The 26,246-nt window shown below is 41.9% G+C and overlaps 1 protein-coding gene across 2 annotated transcripts in view; it reads right to left on the bottom strand.

Annotated features, from left to right (window-relative positions):
* serpinh2 (serine (or cysteine) peptidase inhibitor, clade H, member 2) overlaps positions 1 to 26,246 on the bottom strand; it is a 50,194-nt gene that overhangs the window by 9,008 nt on the left and 14,940 nt on the right. For both annotated transcript variants that reach the window (XM_051075597.1, XM_018703921.2), the window contains exons 2-5: positions 7,322 to 7,533; positions 6,073 to 6,716; positions 1,579 to 1,671; positions 751 to 983 (exon numbers count right to left, since the gene is read on the bottom strand). In XM_051075597.1, coding sequence (XP_050931554.1) covers positions 751 to 983; positions 1,579 to 1,671; positions 6,073 to 6,709 — 963 coding nt within the window. In that variant the 5' untranslated portion in view covers positions 6,710 to 6,716; positions 7,322 to 7,533. The remainder of the gene's footprint in view (positions 1 to 750; positions 984 to 1,578; positions 1,672 to 6,072; positions 6,717 to 7,321; positions 7,534 to 26,246) is intronic.

The raw sequence follows: 26,246 nt of genomic DNA, 5'->3' as shown, positions 1-26,246 counted from the left end.
GGATGATGAAGACAAAGAAACAATGGGAATGATGAGCACACTGTTTGGAGATATGAGAAACTGTATCAGGTGAGGTGAAGAATGATTCAGTGTGTGGATACAAGAAATGAAAGAAAGAAAGAAACTAAAAGAACAAACTACAATTGTGGCTGCATGCACAGATCCACTCTGTCAAATTGCACTGGAGTATTAAAAACCCGAGCAGCCGCTTCTCCACCGCACGTTTAATGTACTGTATAAACACATCACCACAGTCCGCCGTGCCGAGTACAAATGCAGGGAATATGGATCAAAAGATAAACTAGAAAGAACAGACCAGGATTACTCCCACTGAAACACCTGCAAATTCCCCTAGAAAGAAAAGACAACAAACCCCACCAGCAGGGCAGCTGAGGTGACTGAGCAAAGTATAACTACAAACACTTGCCTTAAGAAGGGTCACCTGCTTATTTAAAGAGCAACTTAACACTCCGTTTTAACACGGACACACCTCCTTCATAAATTCAAAAATGCATTTGAACCCTGACACACACCACTTTGCAGAAGCTTTGCAGTGAAAGGATAGGGAGACAGGGAAATGGTAGGGAAGGGGTAATCGCCACAAACAACACTTTACAAAACAAAACAATACAAACAATAATATGTTTCTGGAAGTAGTTCAGTTCATGCTTCTGGAAACAGAAAGCACAAATTCCTATGTTCCTGTGTTCTGTATGTTCAATCTCAATGAAACCAGTTTGTTGTACTAACCTGCAGACTGATTGTGCTGGTAATGTTTGCCTTGGGCAGTGAGATTGCCACACTGGTGATATTGGTCTTCTCCAGCCATTTGGACAGCAGCTCCAGGGTCAGCAGCTTGTCCAGCCTAGCCAGATTCTCGACGTGGAAGGGCAGCAGGAGCACCAGACTGGCCTTGCCTCCCCACAGAGGCGCCTCCAAAACCTGCACCATGTTTTCTATGTCTTCATGGTGCCTGTACAAACCTGGAGGAGAGAACAGGAGGCAGGCAGGCACAGAGTTAAAGAAAGATCACAGAGTTAAGGAGGGAATGAGAAGCTCTGCCATCATGAAACATTCTTCCTTTTCAGCAGTAGTTCTCTACAGCAGTTCTCTTGGAAGTTGGTTCAGACTTGCATTTTCAGCTGTGTCACTGCAGTCACTTGCTGCCACTTGAGTTTTCACCTGCCTAAATGAACTGAACTCAGGGCGAAAACACTGCAGACTTAGATCAAATCCATTGAAACATAACATGAATGTGACGTTAGACAGGATGACAAAGGATCACTGAAGTAATATTTTTCATGAATTGGAAATGACATTATAATATAACATTAAACACAATGTATCCCTCCAACATTTTTACTGCTGTCATAGCAGAAATTCACTCTGCCTTGCTGTTGTTTTAAGACAATACATAAAATATGAAAAGCGCGTTAAATAAATTATAAGGTACACAGTGATAAATAGGAAGGAAGCAGATTGGACCTTACAGATGTTCAAGCCATTTTAGAGTTTGATTCCTTTTTGCTGCATTTATTTGCTGGCAGGAGTTCAGCAGTGACAGACTGTGTTTTTTACCTGCTCTGTGCATCATCATCACTTTGGTGTATTTTTTCCCCAAGAAGGTACGACGATCTGTGTTGTCTTCGCCGAACTCTCTCTCCCACAGCCCTGAACAAACAGCCAAAAACACACAAGACAGACATTTTGAATAGAGAGCTCTACATAGATAGGATGTAAGAAAATACTAAATGATTAAAAGAGGTAAGAAGGTGGCCGCTGGGTTCAGCAATGCCATGTTCATAAAATACATATAGGCCCCATATACAGTGACACTGGCGCGACACTCCTCATGAATCATTGATATGCACTGCCTATTAAAAAACATCTACTCTTCTCAAAGCTGTGGAGTTGGAGAACCATACGGAGGCAGTTATGAGTCCCTAAAGGCCACAGCGTCCCATTCACAATCACTACATCCCACTTGGCCCTGCTAACCCCCCTGACAGCTGTCAGTTTAGGAGGGGGTGAGAGCAGTGGAATTACAGTTGTAATAACCTCACAACACACTGCCAAAGCTGCTGGCCCGTTCAATAGAGGAGGGCACACTGGATGGAGTGAGAAGGTCGACAGATTATGACTTGTACTTATGTCACTCTTTGTGAATGACACCTGGGGTCGGCTAGGGCTCTAACTAATGATGATTTTCGTTATTGATTTAACATTAGAAAAGATCACCGCACTCATGACACAATGCTAAGGTGCAAGGAGGCCAAAAAAATCTAATGCCTCATTTGCCCTGATCAAAGTCTAGAGACCAGTTGCTTAGCCTTTCATTAAATACTTGGGCTGGACAAACTGTGCAGAGCCTTCTTTTCTCCATAATACTGATAATCGATCTGTCTGTAAAATGTCAGAGAATAGTGAAAAATACCCATCGCAAGTTTCCAGATCCCAAGGTGACCTCTTCAAATTGCTTTTGTCCCAACAACAGTCCAACACAATTTAAAATGATATGAAACAGAGTGAAGCAGCAAAATGGTCTCATTTGACAGTGAATGTTTGGCCATTTTCCTTGATAAATGACTTCAAAAGGTACTCCAGATGAAATAATGCACTTCCATCAAGATGGGAATCTTGCAAGAGATAAAAACAAGACTAACAGTCTGCAGCCATGCTAGCAGCTCTGTGAGGCTTTGGCAGTCTGTAGCAGTCCTCTGAACTAAATACTAGCATCAGCACGCTAACATGTTGATGCTAAGCATAATGTTTACCATGCACAAAATCTTACTTTCATGTGTCTTATTTTTGTGTTTCTAATTAGCACTAAAGCCAGTTGAGCCTGATGGGAATGTCATTAGTTTTGCAGGTATTCAGGTATTCAAACATAAAGTACTGGACAAGTTCAAATTTAGACCTGGTGATAGAGATAGATGACAAGTTGAGGGATGATTAAAGATGACAAGTAAACTGATCTTAATGTGTAAAATTGGTGCAGCTTTAAATTGATTATTGTTTAGCAAAACTGATTAATTTTCTGTGAATGAATCAGTCGACTACTTGACCACCCAGCTTCATTTGGACCCCAGCCAATAAAAAGTCACAGCTAAATGACATGTGATTCTCTCTCCCAGGCATGCTAGCACAAGTCACAGGCATTCGCTCCGCTTCCTGTAACATCAGAGAGAGAAACACGATCGCACTGGAATTCAAAAACAACTGGCTGAAGGTTACCTGAAGTGGCAACCGTGTTGTTTAAATGATGTCATGACGATGAAGAATTTGTGTGTAAATATCGAGCAGGGGTTAAATTAATGACCTCACCAGCCTGCACAGCAGACTTCTCTGATCTCTGTGCGCAGATGTGTGGGTCTGCTTTGGATTTGCACCGCATTATGGCCTTTTATAGGACAGCTTTGCAGCAGAGAGATCACTTGAAACCCAAATCTATTAATATCCATCACCAATAAACAATGAAACAATTGCACAGCTAAGAAATCCAATTGCTCACAGACTAACCAATTCATACTGTAAACTCCAGGCAAAAACCAGAGGAAAATCGATGAGACCAACAGGCTCCCTCTCCTCCTTCATCAGCTTTTGATTACAAGTAGTTATGGTATTTCAGAGGCTATTATTAGAGGTTAAATATGTGGAGACTTGTTGTTCTCTCTTGCCCCCCCCCCCCCCAACCCAGTTCTCCATGTTGTTGCATTAGCTTGTGTATAAGTTTCTCTCGACTGTTTTTATTTTCCACAATCGCATTTTTCTTCTTCCGTCTCCAGTGTTTGTTCATCTAAAACAGGAACAAAGCCTGAATTAATTAACTAGTGTGGACTGGAACTCCCAAGGTAGGCCTTTACATCCCTCCACGATGTCTGTCAATCTCTTTCACTCTCTCAACAGGCCACCCTCTCTTTCTTTACTTTTCTCAGTTTTCACTCTTTACTTTTCTCCCATCTCTTTTACTCAGCTTCTCTTTGTGTCCTTCCCACCCAGAAATCTCTCCTTACACTGCTCTGTCTCTGCAGCCCCTCATGCCATTCTCTCTCATTCTCTCTTTGCTTTTACCATCCCTCTGCTATAAACATGTTCCACTACTAATTGCCCCTGACCTTCCCTTTCTCTGAATGCTGTGCTCAGCCCAGGGAAGGAGGGACAGCAAAGAGCTTTTTAAATTCCCCCCCTTGAATAATTAACTAAAGGGAACGAAAGTGAAACAAACAAAAACAGGCAAGGAAGCAGATGCCTGCTCGGTGCCAAAAGAAATTCCGGAACCATCTCCAAAACCATTACATTATCACACACGCTGTGAACTGCCTTAGGAACCTGAAATCAAAGATGAATAAAAAAAAGTTACAACAAACCAGAGGGGACCAGTAAGAGGAAGAAGCAAACTATCGACCAGTGTTAAATTATGAATCAAAACTAAAGGAATCCAATTTTCTGTAATCTAATTTGTGTGCTGCAATCTGCTGTATAATCTAATTTGTATATTTCCTCCACAAAATTAATGAACCGACCAACGAGGGTCGGTTCACAGAAAAACTAATTTCGTAATGAAGTCAAAACATCAAACAAAGAAAATTAATTAAATTGCTTATCAATGTATAGTCTGTCAGGGAATGTTATTTTCGGTAGGGCTGTCTATCTGTCGGCAACCTGTTTTCACTTCAGCAGCCTTGCCTTCCTTCGCACCTAATAAAAAGAATACCTGCAGGAGGAAACAGAGGGAATAGAGGCAGATGGACACAGATAAGGATGTGAACAGGAGACATGTGGGAAGAAGAGAAAGAGGAGACAGGGTAGATTAGACGGGCGATACACAGTGACAAAAGCACAAAAACAGAGGCAAACGCCACAAAAAGAACAAGTGAAACAGAAGGATATATTTAACACATCATCATCTTTTGTGGCGACGGCAAACAAAAATGAGATTCTACGTCAGCAGGCATACAAATGTTGGCCGTGCTGTGAGAAACAGAAAGATGGTAGATTAAATCCCTGAAAAGTTATCATGAAAATGGAAAATAGGCTATTTGCTATTTCTGTGGCTCATCATGAACTAAAACCCAGTTGTACAAATACTGACACCCTTTAACAGCCTAATAAACGTAAAATGAATCCAACTATAACCTTAATGGTGCTTTTTAAAAGGGCCCTAAGGTGAACAATGAACTTCGGATAAGGATTAGATGGATATGTTTTTGGGATGCAACTGTTTAATCACAGATGGAGCTTCTAACTGACTGAATTCCAATCTCAACTAGTTTTCACCCGTGCAGCCCGTCACAAAGAACAGATCTGAGCCAAGCTGTGCCACCGCAGACTTGGAGCGCTGAAAGCACAGATGTTAGGCATGACACCGAGGGGGAGAGTCTGGACACTTGTTACTCAATTATTTAAGATGACACATCACCCCCCAATGGAAGATGAATAAGCTCTCAGTGATAGACCCCAGAATCATCCTTTATCCGCTGTGTCCACCAGCTGGAGTCCACCGCATGCACGCGCACACACACAGAAACACACAGAGTCACATGCATACCGCACACAGGTGGGCACGCTGGCACACACAATGTAGTGGGCAAACTGGCGCATAAGCCCTGTGCAGTCTGAAAATGGTACATGTGCGTGCCATATTAATATTCTAAGACTTCTCATCCAACGCAGCAAACAACTCTAGTACAGAGACATTGCATAATTCCAAATGACTCCACAATTACTAAGCCCACCAGTCTATTTCAGCACTACTCAGCCCAGCCAAGCTGTTAAGTTATGTGTCTATATCCAACCAGTTATGACATTGGATGGGCATCGTAATAAAATATTCAGTTGGCCATAGATGTTGCCTCATTTAGTGTCACAACCAGTTTTGACTGTTTTGGACACACTGACAAATGATGATATGTTTGTAAACTATTTTCTTACCATCATTTCCCATAACCCAAACAATGTCATATTTTTAACAATTTTGTGACCACAAAGCAAAGTTAGCCTGATGAGATGAGTGTAGACAAGCTGTCCACTTGGAAACTACTTGTCTATCTCCTGTGCATCATTTCTACTCACCTTTAAAGCGCAGGGCATTAGCCAGTATCAAGGCTCCAGCCTTGGCCTGGATTTCTGCCTCCAAAGGAGCTCCTTCCAGCCCACCAAGCCCAGCTTTAGCCCAGCCATGGAGCTGCTTCAGGTCAGCCTTGGAGTCTCCTTTCCCCAGTGGCTGATGCTGCAGTCTGAACCTGGCCTGGCCGTCCTTCTCAAAGGCCTTGCTGACCGGAGGAGCTTGCTTGGAAAACACAGCTGAGGATGTGTGCAGGTGAAAGGCAGTGACATTGGCTTCTGCGAAGCTCTTCAACGCCACAGACAGATGCTCCCCGGCCTGGACTCCAGCCTTGAAGGGGGTAGGAGTCTTGAGGAGGTCTTGGAGCTGGCTGGCAGTGGTGCCTGCAGAGCCTCCACTCAGAGCCCCAAGTGAGGAGGCCACAAGCAAAGGTGAAAACAGGGTGTTTACTGAGCTCGAGTCAGAGCGCAGGGCCTGGTACAGGCGCAGACCCAGAGCCCAGCTGGGGTCACCTAGAGGAGGCGGCGGGCGAGGTGGAGGGCTGGCTGGGGCAGCAGAGCTTTTTTTGGATGAAGTGGTGGTGCTGCCCTGCACCAGGAGAACTGGCAAAGAAATCAGGAGATACACAGGAAGCCTGGGCAACATGGCAGATCTCGAGAGAGCACAGGAAGGGGAGTCAGTATAAAGAGTTGCATCCAAAAGATAAACAGTGAGGAATGAAGAGGATGCATTCCTCTCATTAATTAAGCAAGACTATAGTACTATTTATTACAGATATTTTTGACTGATTTTTAACAGTGTAATATCTCCTCATGCTGTTATTGCACTGTTCATGTTTGAGATGAAGCAATATAAACACAGCCTAAGGGTTCCCTCTTTGCTGTAGAACTCCTACTTGTGCAAACAGCAGCCCCTTCTCCTACAGTGCCGCAGCAGCAAACTTGATTTGTAAATTCCTCCCCACTTGGCAACGTGGTTATTATCTCACCCGCTGCGCAAAAACCAGAGTGTGACAATTAACTTTGATGAAGTTTCAAAGGAAGGTTTTGAGTCTAGGACTGAACAAGTGGATGAAAAGGAGAAAATAAAATACGCGTTTTTTTTCTATCTTGCCTCCCCCAAAACCCCGACTCAGTGATTTTGCCGAGCCGGTGGTGACAGGAGTGACTGGAAACATCTGTCGTCTAGCTCAGCCGACGCTGTTATGATTTCCTCGGCGGAAAGGAAAGAAGGAAAGGCGTGTTTGTTCGAATTTACCGTTAGTTTATTCACGTTTATCCCTCTGCTCCGCTGCTGTCCTGTTAGCTGTGTCTCCAGAGGAAGTGGGGCTGGGACCGGGCTCAGACGTGGCAGCGTTCAGAGGAAGTTCTCACCGTCTCCCCTCAACTTCAACCACCGCTGCTTTTCTCGAAACTTCCACACCTCCCAGGGAAGCGGCTGCTGTGCGGAAGACACAGCGGCAAAACGGGCTGAGGGGAAAGTTTGTACAAAAGATACAAGACGGATTGAACCAACAAATATCATTCAAATGTCTCAATAACCACAGTGAGATGTAGTTCTTACGGAAAAAAATGTTCGCCCCGTGGTTAAAACACTGCAGTCAATCCCATTTTACAGCAGAGATCACAGCTAAATATGCGGCTAAATTTATAAAATGTATTTATGTGTGTACAGTCTATTTAAGAGGCCTACCATTGGATAAAAATGTACGGTTAGGTCACTTTTAAGTCAGATGTGGTATCTGTATCCAACTGGTTTATACAGGCATAATACATTTATGCTTTGCAAAACCATAATTAAATATCACAGAGTCCCTGTAGGGCTATATCATAGCTGTTCCAGGGATTATGTGCATGTAATGTTGGCCCTGGTATAGGTTTTAAAACGAACAAAAATCCTCCAGTTGCAGTAAATGAGGCGTTTCTCCATACATTCAAAAGAAAGCTCTGTGGCTTCGCCTGGATAATAAACCCTCTTGTTCTTGGCTCAGTGGGGGTTGCAGTTCCCCGAGCCGTTCAAGCGGGGTCGCTAATGTTCTTCTCATCGCCTCAGCTCAGTGACCCCTGTTACAGACGGCAGCATGTGGGCCAGGGCCTCCCAAACTTGACACCCAGCCCTCCCAGTGGAGAGGATGTAGACCACAGAGCCAGCAGGGCTGATTGGTTTAGTGGAGGAGCATCCAGCTGAGGAGGTTTTTCTTTTTCATTATGATTTCATCTTAAATCTGTCTGCAATTTGGGATGTTAATTAGGGCAGGGACAGTAACGTTTATATTCAAAATGGTTCTCCTTTTAGATTCTTCATGTTTTAAGTTCTAGTTAATGAAATGAAATTTGCAGGGGACCCCCACACACTCACCCACATTCTCTCAGTCCACCCTAACACCCACCCCACCTACCTCACTTTGCAGCAGTAGTAATAATGTAGTCCACTGTCAAGGAAAAGTAGGGCAGACTACGCAAGCCTGAATTACGTCTGACCCTTCCAAATGTCCTCATTCTGTATTCTCCTCATTTTCGTGTTTTTCACCTCCCTAAATTGTACCTGCCCTCTCCCTACAGAAGAACAAGGAGTTGTGAGCAGATAACTTGTAACATGCAGCTCTGGGACAGGGATTATTGCCCAAATTGAAGGATGGAGAATGGTCATATAGGGTCCTAATCAATAAATGTAGAGATAGACTAAGGAGGATAGAGGAGGATCAGAGAGGGATATGGAGGAAGATAACTGCTCGAGACCACCAATGCTCAGCAATCAGGCCGAACATGACAGCTTGTAGACCCAACCAATTATTTACCCCAGCCAAATCAATAGAGCTCTCTCCGAAAGATAGCCATCAGCAGCACTATCTGGAACACATTCACAGCAGAAAGCACAAACACACACTGAGCACTCTGCTCGCTGCCACTCTCGCTCTCTGTCTCTTTTGCAAACGCACACACCCACACACACACATTTACCTTGCAGACACTTAGTTATCAGACTTCCTTAGAAATAAGACACACATCATCTAATTACTGGACATCCACACTGAGGAGAGAAACAAAAACAGCATATGTCAAACTACACCTGAAGCCAACATGAAATCACATCACAGGGACACACACACACACAGGCACACACACACACAGGCACACACTCATTAACGGTGCTGAAGCCACACCGACACACTGAGGTTACATGTTGGTGGTGATGAGTCGATGCGTGCAACCTCAGGGGTCGTAACCCTCACCAAAAGGAGTCACCGCCCCCCTCCCGGGACCTCCCAGCTCCACATCACAGTCAGTCTCGTCAGTAATGAGCAGTGACACACATTACAGCGCAGGTGATTCATAAAAAACTGGGCTTGCGCCGCGGTTAAACAAGCCCCCGGGGAACTGCTTAGGAATCTGAGAAGCTCCCCAGTCGGTGGATCGTGCATCTAGGGATTTATAAAAGGATGCAATTTAACCACAATGCACCTCCACATCCTTCCTTTTACCACGCCCTCAAAGGGCTCACCTGCACATTGCCTCACTTGCCCTCACCTCTCTGCACCTTGTCCACGTCTCGAGCCTTGATTCAGTTTTCCAGCTCCAGATGTCGTTGTCTTAGGCAGTAAATGCTGTATTTCTCCTCACATGTTATCAGTTTACGTGGCTGTTAGCCATTGTTCTTAGCTGTTACTGAGGTTAAACGCCAGTGGCTCAGGGGCTCTGCAAAAGAATCAACACCTCACAACAAACACCAACTGGCCTCGAGCTTGTCCACTCACCCCATGCCCTACTCGTGCTCTCTCTCATTTTCTGCCTGTTTCTCTTCAACACACATTCACAGGTTCACACATACTACAGTGTTTATTTTATTCAACTCTTCTCTTCCCCTTTGGTCTTTTCAGGATGAGATATTTCACTTCATACTATATTAACCCAGTGTCCTCAGACTCCTTTTCACTCCATGACTTCATTTCCTTTTCCTCTCCTTTCCCATTTCATCCATCCCTCCGTGTCACTGTGCCTGAGGTTTCAGCAGTTCCCTCTATACTTCTCCTACCTCTGTGGGCTCCACACACACACACACACACACACATCTATCTATTTCATCCTCTTTATTTCCTGGAGGAGATGTGACACTTCTAAGACAGGACATAAAGCAGATGCAGCCCCTTTACCATAAAACATACCTTAAATAATTTTTCTTATGAATATGTGAAAATGTTTTCCCACCTCCATCTCCCCTTACTCACTGTCAACCCATTTCCTCTCCACTTCTCACCTCCTCTCATTCCATCACCCCTACTCCTACTCGTTTCCCATCTCTCCTCTGATTTTTCTCCCTCTCCAAACGCCGTTTAAATCTCTCCCCATCCCTCTGTGCCTCACAGATTTTGGAGTCCGTACAGAACAAACAGCGTGTAACATGTGAGCTCCTGTTCTCGTCAGTTCTGGTCTGCCTGTCTGTCATCAGCTCTGGCCCGTTTCAACCAGCAGAGAGCTCGTTCAGACCCCCGTCTGGACAGGTCCGCGGGGTCCTGTTGGTTTCCATCAAGCTCCATTGTGGTCCTTTCAAATTAAAGCTCTTACTTAATGTCTGGCAAAGCTGCTAAACTGCAACCATGATTATCTTAACCCCAACTTCATCCTGTCTGGAGATCTTGTGCCAAGCCCCGACTGTGAATAAAAAGGAGGCGTATTTTAGTCTAACAGGATTATTAAAAGGTCACCAAAACCTGTTACAGTTTTTTAGAACACAATTTTTTTTAGAACACAATTTTATTCACAATGTATTTTAAAAAATCCGCCAAGGAAAAGAGAGAGTAAGGCAAACAAACTGGGACAAAAGTAAAAGTACAGCACAAATATGAAGGAATCATTTCTGATCAGTGCAAACAGAAGACAACAGCTAAAAAGAATGTTTAGGTCTGCTTTACTGAAGATCTAAAAATACACATTCAGGATGGGATTTGGGGAATGGGAGACGAGTGTGTTCCCCCAACTGGGATGTTTTTTTCCCCACTTTGAATCTAGGGCTAAATTTCATAAGGCAACAGGAGGTATGGGTGGACAGATGGAAAAGAAGGGAATATGTGTGTTTAATCGATGGAGGGAGGAGAGAGAGAGAGGGGGCAGTGGGGGAAAGGTGAGCCGGGGCAGGGGCAGGGGCAGTAGCGGTCGGGGTCGGTGTGGGGCGAACATGCCAAAATCACAGACACATCTGCTGTTCATCTCAAATGTTTCCAATAAGCTTTAAATGTTTCCTGCAGCCCTGTGAAAGTGTACAGAACTGCCAAGACAGAGGAGGGGGTTGGTGTTTGATTTTCTTCCTGTCTGTGGCAAAGAAATAGGCAGTCTCTCACCTTTTTTTTTTTTTTTTTTTTTTTTCATTAGACGTTTCTATAAATTACCCAAACTTCAGAGAAATGTACAAAAGCAAAGGTACACTTCTCTACGGGCACAAATCTACACAGCAAGAAAGGCAAATAAGTGTCTTTTAATGTGTTCAGTGAGTCAGACAGAAAAGCAAATGCCAAGCACCCACAAGAGTACACAGCTGCTTCCAGCAAGTGTTGACAACTATCTTGATAGGAATTAAATATTGCTCTTAACCCCACCCCAAGCAACCGCCACACACCTGTGACTCAGATCACTCAGACTCCATGACATTAAATCAACGCGTCCGCTTTTTGACGCATCACACCGAACACACAAACTCGTCATGTGCCTCACATGCAACTGCACACACACAAACACACCTAAGACTGTCAGAAATATGGACACACACCTTCAAAAGACAGATATGTTGACACCCGCACCCACCCACCCACACACACACACACACACACTCACAAACACACACAGCTTATATCCTCTGGCTGTGAGTTTGCCAGCAGCCAGCTGGTACTGTCATGTCTGATAGGCTGGAACAGAGACAGAGACAGAGATGAGGCCGAGAGAGGGAAGAAGGAAGGAGGGAGGCAAGCTGGGAAAATGTCTACAGCAGAATGCATTAGTAAGACCCCTGTCTGTCTGGATGAGTGTGTTAGTGATTGGGAAAACTGTATCAAACCCTGGCAACTCATTAGACTATCTCATTTGGGTCCACAGGACATTTTCGTTTTTTCTGCAGCGCTCTTCTTTTCTTATGTGACCTCCTCTTTGGGTCTTCAAACTTAGTGATATTTAAATAAACATGATCGTGACAGTGGTGAAGGGTACTGTGAGACTTTGCCTAAGCAAGAGATAATGTTTTTGTAGCAGTAATTGTGTGTGAACAATGCTGTTTTTAATAAAGAGGAAATCATAAGATTTTTGCTGCCCTGCAACCATAATTAAAATGTTGTTGATCAAGACAAATCACTTATTATTCCACAATGTGATTTGTAGCTTTCAAAAATAAGCTCACACTTGAAGTAGATAAAAAAAAAAGGCTCCTGACAAAGCACTATTATTATGCCAGCATTTTGTAATGTCTGAATTTGCCTCAAAACCAGACAATTTTTGCTGGGTAATGTGAGAGTGTGAATTTGTTGTTTGTGAGAATTAATGGCCACAGAGATAGAAGCTGATAAAGTCATGGATTTCTTAATGCTGCACCAACTGCCCACTGAAGATAAAAAGTCCTTGAAATTCAGCATCTAGTGTAATTCTCCTGTTTCAAACTGCTATGCTCAAGTTCTTCTGTAGATTTCATGCAGACCCTGGACTTACAGCTTGTATGTGGGACAAAATTGAGTGGTTTTCCGACTGAAGTGTCTTCAGAGATGTAAAAAAGTTAACACTGTTATACCAAAACTATCTAGCAAGCTATTGCTTTAGTTTGGTTCTCGACAGAAAGTCAAAAAGAAGTGCCTTGCACATCATTAAGTCATGGAGACAGTTGTCAGGGGAATGATGTTGTGGCTGATAAAGAAAGTGAAAAAAAAAACAAACTCCTACGCAGTTAGAAAACACATACTGTGCAGTGTTTCAGTAATGAAGGTCAAACAACCAAAATGCAACTGTCTCCCTTGAATGAAATTGGGTCCAAATTTGTTCAATCCAGAAATAAAAGCTGTAGAAATTTGTATAAAAAATAACCATCAAAGTTTGAAGCCATGCCAGTAGCTCTGTTAGGCTGTACTTGGGCAGAGTTGTGCTTTGAGCTAAATGCTAACATCAGTATGATAACATGTTGATGTCTGGCACATATACCGCATTCGTCATCTTATGTTGGCATGCTCACACTTGCTAATTAGCGCTAAACCCAAAGTACAGCTGAGGATGATGGGAATGCCATTAGTTTACCAGTATTTGGTCAAAAACTAGTCTCACTCACACAAAACCAGATGAAGTGCCACTGAGCAGAATAATTAACCCTCATATGCTCCAGTGGAGATGATCAGTAGCAAACAACAAGCTGCAGAGACACTTTACAATGCACGATTTGCAAACAGTAACTTTGGGGTATTTGCTTTCTAAGGGTTAAGTATTTCATAGTAAAAAGGTCTTAATTTTCCATTATTTTAAAGTGGTTTTCTTGGTTAAACTTTACTCATTTAGTCTATGTAATCATGAATAAAAGGTCAATATTTAGGTCTTTTGACAAAAAACGTAAATCAACTAGCTTGTAAGTAAGATATAACATAAGAAAGATTAGTTAACTGACTTTAAAGTAGGATTCATTTCTCTTCAATCTACTATTTCCAAGGTCAACAATGAATTTTCAATCAATTTCAGCTTTTATAAGGGGAAAACTTTATTTTCATTTTCTCTGTGCAAAATAAAAAATGTATTTACCTCACTATTCCACTAGATATGTTACCAAGATATGTTAATCAGGTTTTTCATAACTGGGAAAAGAGCTTATCTGGGTCATTATAAGCAGGTTATGATGTTTACAAGCATCAACCGAAAAACACAAGTCTATCAAAATGAGTGATGTACCCAGAATCATAAACAGCTCGGTTGCATATGAATGTCCTCGGCAAAGTTTTAAAGTTTTATTAGAACTTATGACTGTCCTTTAATTATAGTAAAACTTTATTTCAAAACTTTTTTATGATTGTTGGTTAAATTAAATTGTGGAACTATTACAAATCTCCCTCATACAGACAGAATATTCATACATTCAAAAGATATTGTTATTGTAATAGAATTCCTTACACAAAGAACAGTCATATAGCACGTATATTCACTTTACCATAGCCCCCAGATTGCAGTAACATTTGAACGGGATATTGTGAAGTCCTCATAATCAGAGCCAGGTAGCGGCCTCAGAGATTAACATCTATAAAGAGTATAGTAGAGCCACCATCACCTGTTCCCATGTTTTATTCACAACCTCTCCCCGTGCATTACCATACATATTTATAGAGATAACTGCATTTACATGTACATGGACACCCTTGAGCATGTGCACACACACATACACACACATGCACACAGAAGTTCAGCCTATCCCTGAGGGCTAAAGCTGTCACTTTAGTCCTTCACAGCAGTTACTGTATGCGTGTATCCCATGGAGCACACACAAAGAACTATTGTGTGTATGTGTGTGTGTGTGTGTGTGTGTGTGTGTGTGTGTATGATTCAGATTGACTGATAGATCGTGGCTGCCGGGCAGGTGGGCATTGAGTCATCTGTGGGTGTTGGGAGGTGGATGGATGGAGGGGAAATGTGTGGAAAATCTGAGGGCAGGGAGGGGTGGATGAGATGAAGTTAGGTAGAGGTAGAGTGTCGGTCAGACTGCCACTCAGCCTCATGGGAAACTGGTTCCAGCGTTGCTTAAGGGCACAACGATGGAGGGCTGAAACCAAAATAATGTGGGAAAAGGAAGCAAGTCAGAAGGGGAAAGGGTAAAAGGTCAAAATATGGGGCACAGGAGGGGATTTGTGTAAATGAGAGATTCAAATGAACTGTGTCACTGCTTTATTAATCACTCTGCCTTGGAAAGGTGGAGGGTGGGTTGGACAAGGGGGAATCACTGGAACACACATAAAGATAGCTCTAAAGATGGGGGAATTCTGGTAAGCAACACGCAAAAGTGAGAGAGGAGAAGATGAGTAATGCCACAGGAATGAAAGACGAGGTGAGTGGCATGCACAGGCAGAATAAAAAAAAGCATATAAAAAAAACAACAAAAAAAAAAGAATGAGAGGTGTAATGTGTCACTGTGGCTGTGCTACCAAATCAACAGGTGATGTCATCTGTTTGAATGCAACGTTGTCACGCTGTGTTTGGTTCGACAGGGTTGAGACGGGAGAGGGGGTGTTTGGGGAGGAGGGGGGGGGGTCTGCTCTCTTCATTCTCATTATCCCATCATCTCTCCTTCCCTCTCTTTCTCCAGTTTGTATCAAAGCTTCTCTGTCTCTCTCTCTCTCTCACTTTCCACCCACGCCCCCCCCACCCTCTTTTAAGCCGCTCTGCTATTCGCTGTAGCAAGGCTTAAGATGGAGGGATTTTGCCCTCTTCTCCCTCTGTGTCAGTTCATTTCCAGTACAGAGTGCTATCCGCCGAGCCTGCATCTATCAGCAAGGAGATATAAGCTGCTATGAATGTCAAGGGTCAACTTGTGATATTATTCTGCTGTTAATGGCCCACCATGTTATAGGGCCTCTAATACCCCTGGAAATGACTGCTCAGACAGCTGCTTAGTGTGTGTGTGTGTGTGTGTGTGTGTGTGTGCCACATCATGAGGCTGTGAGACCACCTTGTGTCACATGACTAATGCTCTTTTAAATGGTAAGCAGGATTCAGACTCAAAGAAATATTTTTTGTGGACTTCAGTGACAAACACACACACACTCAGCCACATACACACAAACACTTCAGCCAGCCTCTGTACAGTTGTGACCTTTAGGTTATAGTTCTTTAGCCCTTTTCCTTCTCTAAAGCACTACAAACACAGCAATTAAAAAAAAAAATAAATAGCATTTAATGGCATGTAGTCGAAGCATGCACATGTGTTTGGGTGAAATGTGAGCATGCATTAATTCAGTTTGTATTCATCAAAATGACATTAGTTTCAGCCTTACCCAGTGTGAAGTCAAAAGATGTACACTGAGAGGCTTGTAAATATTACTTCACTGTAATTCCAAAGTGGCCACAGGTGCAGCCCTCATGCATTTATTAAAGGGACATTTGAATTTTTAAACTGTTGAATAGCGTTGTGTTGTGATGCCGATCTGCAGAATCATTTCATGTGTGTTTCCCCTCCTGCTGCAATGAGCAGTAAAAGACTCACATTCAGGGGGCACTGTCCACCACATCCAGATTTTTGAAGATTCTCACAGAGTTAAGTTCAAGTGCAAACCTTATAAGCAGTACACTCTAGGTCTAACTTAAGTGTTCTTTTCTTCTTGGGACCGATGATACCAATATCACAGGATTACTAAAGCAATACGGAACATTAAAACAACAATAATTCAGTGTCACGTCAATTTTGAGACCTCTAAACAATTACAATAAACAGAAAAGGCCCACTGGACTCTGTGCTGCACGATACATCATCTTTCCAACAATAAAATAAAGGCAATTATAGGAAATGTGGACACTTGCTAAAAATACTCATTGCATAAGATGGAGGGCGTCACCTCTACCACTGTTTCAACTGATTAGAGCTTTTATTCCAAGGTACTGTACTCAGTAATTGGATAATTAAGAATTCTAGACATAGCAGTTTTTAAATTTCAGCAAGAATGCAAGCGGAGGATACTTAAATTTTATGGTTTCTGGATGACATTGTTCAACCAAGCTATAACAGATGTCACGAGGACTATCTGATTGGGTCTGATTCATTTCTTTTGCCTGAAGTGGCTCTACATTGTTCTCCATCCAGTTCTAATTTCAAAAGTTCTGTTTTTCATTTTATTATTAAAAGCATTGGAGAGGACAGTGGTGGAAAAAAAAAAATTCAGATCTTTAAAAAAAAAAAAAAAAAAGTAATACCACAATGCAAAAACACTCCATCACAAGTTCAACTCCTGCATTAAAACTTGAGTAAAAGGATTTGCTAGATAATTTAATTCAGTATAATTAGTACTCATTCTGAATAACGACCCCTTTCAGGATATTAAATTATCAATTAATTAAAGTGTAAGCAGCATTTTAATGTTAGCAGGTCAAGGTGGAACTAAATGTAACTACTTTACACTTAGTTGCCAGTTCATCAGACACACCTAGCTAAAACTAACGCAGAGGAATACAAAAGTCCTGAAATAAATCCTCCCTTCATGAAGGTTATAATGTGCATTATACAGATTCTTGTTTCTATTATTTAGCCAACCCTCCATGAATAATAGGGTGGACAAAGTAATAGAAACACATTAGTATAACTACAGAGCCACAAACTGCAGCCTCCAAAATGACCATACAGGCCAGTTGCATTAGACTGCATTAGTATTACATTGGTGTACCTAATAAACTGGCAATTGTGTCTGTATACTATGGGACAAGTCACTCTACAACATTAACTACATATTTTGCATGAAAAATCTTAATCTGCAAAGTAACTTCTAAGTACAGCCATCACAAATGTGGTGGATTATAACACGTTAATCTATGTATCTGAAGCTAAAAAGATCTCAGGCTGCTAAATTCTCTCGCATTAGCTGCACCTAACCTTTGGAACATATTTCTGTTCTATTTCTTCTGAATGAGGATGGTGGATTTTGTCCCTCATCTCTTGCATTGGAAGCACATTCACAAGGGATTTTTAATGGCCAGTATGGACGGGAGGAGTGATTAAAGCAAGAACCTTCTTCTTTCATGTGGTCACATGGTGAAAGAGGACTGACTGGTAACCCTTATTTTGGTTCAAGGATGGTTTCAACCTCCTCAGTCTCTGTATGGCCGTCCACACTCTCCTGGACGACGACCCTGACCGTCTCCCAGTCAATGCTGTGACCAGTTTTTGACTGGTGTTCAACAGACCGCTGATCATATCTGCTTCTGGTGTTTATCAGGTCAAGGGTCCTTGCTGCTTCCCATGTGTAGTGCTTCCCTTTGTTAGGTGTTCCAAATGTTCAGACGTGTTAAAATTTTGTTAAAAGTGTTACTTATTTGGACCTGGGAGCACATGGTCCTCCTGCAGCTGCTGTTAAATAGAAAGCAAAGCTACCAGGCTGCCTCACTAATATTCGCATAGCTGACTTTCTAACATACTAACAGAAAATAAAATAGATTTTTACTTATGGTCCATGTAAAGTAAACTGAACGATAATCTAAGGGATTTATTTCTATACAGTAGATCATTTTAAGTGTGGTTTTTAAGGACATATATGCAGAACCTGAGACCACCTTACAGTACATCACACAGGGCCCTCTGATCAAAAGGCAACCTTTTCAGAAAATTACACCAATTCTAGTTTTTCTTTGTCCTCAACAACCCTCATCCTGTTGCACTACCTGGCTTGATGGTCGTCAAGGTAACCACTCCATTATAAGCCTAATAGCTCGTGCAGAACAATGCATGTCATAAATTTGACAAATTTCTGTATGGCTCGCCGGAAAATCATTGTCATCATAATTGCCATTACATGTGTGTTCCACAGCATGAGCACGTACCCGGGCACCTGGTATGTATTTTTTCAATGATCTGATTCTGACAACACTGACAAAGAGGGCAGAATAAGCACCATACTGAAAGTGGTCTATGCAGCTTTTCTTGCCAGACTCCTACTGTTTGCTGTTTTCTTTTTGAAGGCGATTTGAATTTTTTTTTCCCCTTAACAATTTCTTATTCAGACAGCAGGAGGCTGACACAGAGGCACAAGAGAAACATTCTGCACGGTCAGGACTCTCATGAGCTACGATGATACACACCAGTGAAATTCAAAAGGAGCAGCTCCGTGGGATCATAGTCCTACTCTGCAGAAGTGATGAGAGCAGCACAGAGGCATGGTAATAAACCAGGAGGCTGTAGTCTTAGCTATGCTGAGGCCTTTTGCATAATGAACAGTATAATTATTTTCCGTTCCTGTCCTGTATTGTGTTGGGTGTTAATCCTAACAGATGAGAGCTCAGGTGGACAGAAGGCAGTAAAGAGCGAAGAGGCTGTTGCAGGGTTTAGTGCGCTGTGGCCTCAGCTGTAATGAAGCAGGTGGATGCAGTGGAGGTAGAGGAGGGAGCTGTAATCTTGGAGGCTGTCTGCTTTATTACCCCACTGTCTTGTCATGAGGGCACCACACACACACACACACACACACATGAGAAAAAGAGCAGGGAGATAGAGGGAGAAAGAAAAAGTGAGAGAACAAATCTGAATGTGTGAAGTAGAGAACCAGAGGGCGAGGGAGGGAGGAAGGGGAAGCAATCAGCCGCCTGGTCCTAATCATGTTCCTCTCTCTTTCCCTTTCACTGAAGCCCTGCTCCCAGCTCCGCATTTGGACGCATTAAGTTGCCTAAATTATTTCATAAGCATCTCGGCCTTCACCACCAGCGAAGGGAGAATGCAAGGGAATGATGTACAAGGCACTGATTAGACCTAATTATGAATCCTGATTAAGGCTTTTAATTAGTCGAGCCAGCACTTCAGCTGGAGAGGGCGGCTGAGATGGATAAGACAGTGGGAGAGAAGGGGGGAGAGGAGGAGGGTTTTGGGGGGGGGGGGGGGGGGGGGGGTGTGTTTTGGGGTGGGGTGGGGGGGTGTTTGAAGACATGAAGGAAAAGTAGAAGAGGAGGGGTCTGCGGCAAGGACTGAGGTGAGGCATAAAGTGAGAGAATGCAAAAGAGCAAAGAAGAGAGATGGGCTAGTGGAACATTAATATAATATTATTTTGAATAATAAAACTCTGAAAAGCAGAGAATGTGCGACACGTAGGGCAGACAGAGACAGGTAGGACAAGAGGGTGACTCGACTTCTGGTCCGATCTAAACTCTGAATATTTCAGTCTAAGCTAAAATTAATTCAGCAGGTTATAGTTTATGTTCTACAAATAGTTGACAATGACTTATGAAAGACACCGATAGGAATCTTTTTCAATGATACTGAATGAAGATGTGCAAAAGGTGGTTCAGTTCAATGTAAAACCAAATTAATGCAAAAGCTTTTTTTTTTTTTCTCTTAATGAAACAGCTGTGGAAACAATTTCTATTAGAGTTAGCACAGTGGAGGCTACACTTATATGTAGCTAAGCTACAGCGGAAATAATTTAGCTACAGCAAAGCTGCCACTGATAGAAAGTAAATGAATTTAATGCCAACTATATTGGTATATTGAGCTTGACAGGACACTCTTGACCTTGGAAACAGCAGTTGACAAAACAATCTCGAAGTCCAATTACCGGCTTGTTTCTAAGCATTCAGCTGTATCCCATAGTCTCCAGCAGTGGATACAGTTTACTCAGCTGTCATTACGGAAATCACATTATAGTATTTTTGGAATGCAGCCTATTGTAGTACACAAGGCACAGCTTATAGTGTTGTTTTTTTAATTTAAACAGACAATCTTAGATTAAATGTTAATGTTTTTTCCTACAGTACTTCAAATTTCAAATAAAAACTAACAGCCTTTTCTGTTATAGAACCAGCTAACAGGGACTAGAAATCCTAAAAGTGCTCATACTAACATAAAGTTTTAACATCTGCTGTTTCATGACAACTGAGTAAATTCGTGCTGATGAGGACCATGCAATAAAATCAAACAGCAGGGAAGACACTGCTTTGTATTAATCCTGCATGCTGTGTTAACTTACACTACACATTTAGACAGGCCTTTCAGCACAAACAGAACCTGACACCTTCATGCTCCCATGGATCAATTGAGTGACCACAACATGGGCACTCACACAGAATGTAGGCATGGTAACCTTGGTCCGTTTTGTCGAAATCTGAAGGCGATTGCTTCCTTAATATTGAGAAAAATAGGACTGTGGAACCGCTCAAAGTGCAAGACAGCCAATCAAAATTTCTGACATACCAGAAATCCATCAGATGAGAGCCAGATAACCGATCTGGCAGAAATTTGGCCCAAGTTAAAAATTAGTCAGGGGTGACCAATTTGGGACTAAAATTGGACTGCATTCACACAGTGTCTGCCAGGCTTTACTGGACCTTAAGTGAAGACTGTTTTTGCCAAATACACTCAAGCTACATTATGAAAAAACAATGACTACAAGAACAAGAGCTGTTCCATAAATGTGACAATGTATTGGAATAAAAAGACCATGGACATTTTGTTGCATTTTTAAAACTATTTTATAAAACTCTATAATGATGACATTTCTAATGTTAATCTTTATTTTCTTAGATTATAGATGTATTTTTCTTGTGTGAGTGGTAGTAAGTTCAACAGTTAATTAATATAAAAGCATATTTCTGCTGCTGGGGCAGTGTAAATTAATGAGTAGCTTCAATAGTTAAACCACCACATGCTAGTGGAAATTGCAGCTAAACTACATTCAACTCCGCTAATCCTCTGAACAGGGAATAAGTAGATAGTATATGTGTATATATATATGTCTCAGTTTTCCTTTTGGGATATACTGACTCAGATTTCTAAATCAGTATCAGTACTGCTCAACCTGACCCTACCAAATCCATCAGATCTAGTAGTCCCACAGGATTTTCTCTGAGGAGTATAGGGACATATGTTAAGTATAAGAAACACATCTGCGCCTTTCACCAGAGAATAACAGGGAATGCTGATATTTCCCTTTGACTTTTCCACCAGTGTTTGCATCCATCCTTCTGATCTTCCTCTGTAGGAGAGCCCTGATTTGCCTCCACACTGTTGATCTCCACATTTTGACAGATCCTCGTTACAAACACAACCTCTCAGTTGTTACGTTCTTCGCCTCTCATCTTCCTCCTTTCCTCATTTTCTTGTGCTTTTCCTTTGTTCTGCTTCCCATCTGGCTTTTTTTCCTCCTCAAAGTGCTTCATACACTCTCAGTCTCTCTCTCTCTCCCCTCTCTCTACTGTAGACCATTTGGCACAAACCTCATCTCTCCTCCTCTCATCCCTCGCTCTCACCTCAATTTTCGGCTGTTGCATAATTAATTAGCAGCACTGTTCACTATCAATGCAATTACTCCAGAGAATGGAGAAAGAGAGAAGGGGAGGGGGGGGGGGATAAAATGGGAGAACAGGGCCAAAATGGAGATGCCATGAAAAACATGGAATAAAAAGGAGGAGAGAGAGAAAAGGGAGAGTGATTTTAGCCCTTAAAGGGATGGAGTCAATATGGGCTAAAATCAAAGTGGTAATTTTGATAATGTGAAATCCATTTGGAGGCTCAGGGATCCAGACAACACAGGTTTGGCTGAAAATACACCTCTTCACATTAAAAATGGACTTCAGTTTTGAACATTTCAGACTTCATCTATATATTTATTTGTATCACTTTCAAGCTTTTAGATTCACCACACACTTGTCTCGTGCCAGATGTTTTAAACACTGCATAGATCCATAACTAAACATCTGCACATGCACAACAGTTAAAAATCTTCATGGCAGATTTATACATCTGAGTCATTCTGAAAGTGTTTGCCTAACGCCCATTTGCAAAATTATTCGCAAATTTATGTCAACACTCCCTTGTTTAATCTTGTTTGAACATTACCCAGACTCATTCCATTCCTGATCTGGCACAGGCAATGTCAATGGTGTTACACACAGCCATATGTATCAGTATACTGTGTATTGTGTCCTATTACAGCCCAGTAATAAGAATAATGACATAAGTAGGTCAAATTTAGGGTTTTCGTATTCCCACAGTACTGTATGATTTGGGTGGGTGACCATATAAAATAATTCACACATGCTGGAATACTGTCAAAGCTGTAAAAAAAGATATTCATTCACATAGCCATATATGTTATCGAAACTGCTGCTGAAAGCTATGATGTAATGAAAAGGCTGGTTTCAAATGAAGTGTCACACAGGGTGTAAAGCGTGCGTGAAGGTATGCACATTTTTTAACAATAAATAACAGATTCAGTGTTTTTCTACTGTCCAGATACTTCATTTATACACCTGGCCCCTGCTATTTTTTGTATCGCACGACTGGCCCAAGGGGAGGCTCTACAATTACAGGTCAAAACAGGGTGACATATTTGTTAGTGATTGACCCAGATAAGTACAGCAGCATTTGCTGGAAATGACATTTCGGCTGTTGTCTGGTTTGTAACAGGCCTATCAGCTGGTATATTGCTACAACAGAGAAGGCATTTCAGTTTACTCACAGTAAAACGTACAGTATCACTGACAAATTATTTATTGTGTCAACAGCACTGTTTTCCCTCCATGCCATTTACTGGGGCCCCTTGTAAAAAGGAAGGCTGAAAGTGTAACATACCACTGTAGCTCCTTGTTTCATTCCACGTGGGAACTTTGATCATTTACGTACAAATAGCCTTTAGCAGAGCTTTAGCCAAGACCCATTACTTACTCTGTGGCAATTAACACAAAGCCAGTGCATTCAAGGATCGATGCCATTTGTCTGTCTTTAATTTGTTAGCTACTCATCATGTTACGCTGTTGGGATGACGGTGTCCAGGATTTCATGCGTGACTGAGGTATCTGGGGAGTGTGATGCATATGGAGGGGCTCACCATACCAAATCACCAACAGAGAGAAGATGGTCTCCAGAGCCTGACAACCCATAAATGACAGATGGACTAATACGACTTAATTCCTTCCGCCTGTAATTCTTTGTCCTGTTCTTAACAATGTAATTGCAATTCAAGGCTGGGAGTATTTTTTTTTCACATACAATGCAACTGGTGTCATTATGTGCTATTCTTGGCAGTCTGCCACATTTTATTTCTTCGCTCTCTGTCATGAGCTGTCAAGTCTATTTGATTCAATGCAGATACTGATCTTCTTTATGTTGAAAATAATAAACAGGATGTTTTAAAAACATGTCAAGTAAAGACATACATACATACAGAGAAAGCTATTTCAGTGTATCCTGTTTCCCTATTCATCTGCAGCCCATTCACACTCATTTGATTGTAGTTTCTATGGCTTTACTTTCCATTACTGAAATAGCAATTCTATGAGCATTAATGAGGGAGTCACACAAAAAGCCAGTAAAGAGGAAAGGAAAACAGTTTTAAAGGAATTTATTAAGACAACACACATACACAGTCATTTGCATGCACACACACAGAAATAACCTGGAAGGTATTTCTAATTACAGGCAAATGTATTCATTGATATTGTTGCCGCACTTTGTCATTGGAGGATGTGATTTGCATTGAAATGTTTTTTTGCTGTTGTGTTAATTGTTTACTGTGGGCTAATTAAAGCCCGCCTGTCATTAACGATGATCACTGCTCTCAGCAGATGGAGGCAATGGTGACAGACCCCGACAGAGGGAGGATGTGAACAAAGAGACTGACAGAGGGAGAGAGGGAGAGGGGGAGAGGGACGGAGAGGGACGGAGACGGAGAGAGAGAGAGAGAGAGAGAGAGAGAGAGAGAGAGAGAGAGAGAGAGACTGACTGTAAATTGTAAAAGGATTCATGTAATGTAGCCATACTAGCAGCATGGCTTTAGCGATGTGTGTCAGTCCACAGCTTTGGTCCACACTGATATATCACAACAATTACTGGATGGATAGACTTTAATATATTTGGTTATGGCCTCCAGAGGATGAATCTTATTGACAATTGTGATTTTGAGTAAAATGTCTTAACAACCATAGGATAAATTGACATGAAATGCCATGCTTTACACTTTCTTGTCCTCCTCAGAATGAACTGTTATCACTTTGGTGACCTCTTAACTTTACTAGCACAATTGAATCTTGTCCAATTTTTTGGTGCATGAACAAATACCAGTTAAACTATTGCCATTCCCAGCTACATTTAATGCTAATCACTAATTGGCAAAAGTTAGCATGCTAACAAATTAACTAAGATGGTGAACAGATTAAACATCACTGAAAACATGTCAGTGGATTGATTCATTGTTTTGGGACATGTAAGGTCCTCAAGGTGTGATGTTATTAACTGTTGTACCTCTCATCAGGCCCCCCTCCCCCACACATTAAGACATACATAGAAATAGAAAAAGAGTGAGAAGTGTGAGAATGCATTAAAGTGTATTTGTATGGTGTAGCATGAACTTGGAATCATGTCAGAACAGCAAAATGTAAGGTAAACATCAAAGATTTGGCAGGAGTTGAAAGAGAAAACTATGAATCTTTTGAACTATTTAAGCACAGACAGTGTGAATGCAACTGTAGTACTGTGTGTGTGTGTGTGTGCAGTGTGTGTTCTCCTGCATGTATGTTTCTGCTGTTTTGTGTGGGTGCCTGTGTGTAAAAGACAGAGAGAGCTTTGTGCAGGCTTGTGTCAATCACTGTTAGCTGAAGTGGATGTGTTTGTTAGTGCATGTCTCTCTCTATCACTGAGTGTCCATCCACATTAGATCCTATGGCAGGATTAAGTGGCACTGCTGAAGGTACATGGCGGCCAGGAGTGGTTATATCTTCATTTACCACTGGCAGCTGGTGATTTGTTCCTGTGCACATCTCACGGGTCTGTGTGTGTGTGTCAGGTAGAGTGTGTGTGTCTGTATGCATGCATACACACGGACTCAGGAGTAAATTTGGAGTGAAGAGATTTCAACTCGAGCTGATCGACTGTGTATATCACATGTAGCGATAAGTGTGTGTGTGTGTGTCCTTGCATGTGTTTGTGTGAGAGAGACAGAGAACAGATGGAGTGATACATGGTAATTGGGAGGAGAAAGCTAATCTCTATTGATAAGAGAGGAAAGATCGCAGGTGAAGGCTGCTGATGTAGAATCGATTTGCAGAATGCAGACCAGGTTGGTTTCCTAAAAACAATCCAAGAAAGAGACACTTGAGAATGTAACTTACAAATGAAACCCGATAAAATGAACTCTACAGCAAGGCAAGCTGTTGTACAACTCAACTGCAGAGGCCAACATCCAGAGTTTTAGGTCAAGCTCCAAAAACCTGGGATCCTACACTTCTCAGAATGCAACTCAAAAGCATCTTTTCAAATCAAATGCCCATGTCTTTCACACTTTATAATGTACTTTCCATTTAAAATTTGTTAATATGACCTCTGAAAAGGTCTGACAAAGTCTGCATACATATATATATATATATATCTCCATCTTCTCTCTGTTGCATCACACACCCCAGATACCTCTGTCATGGATGAAATCCTGAGCTTCATATTTAGCCTACAGACAATTTTCCAAAATGTCAGACGATTTCTTTAAAGGGACTATTTTTAAGCGTTCTCT

This window comes from Lates calcarifer, linkage group LG14, assembly GCF_001640805.2.
Source record: "Lates calcarifer isolate ASB-BC8 linkage group LG14, TLL_Latcal_v3, whole genome shotgun sequence".
Lineage (NCBI taxonomy): Eukaryota > Metazoa > Chordata > Actinopteri > Centropomidae > Lates > Lates calcarifer.
The sequence above is the reverse complement of the archived record's forward strand: the minus strand, read 5'-3'. Positions and strand labels throughout refer to the sequence as shown.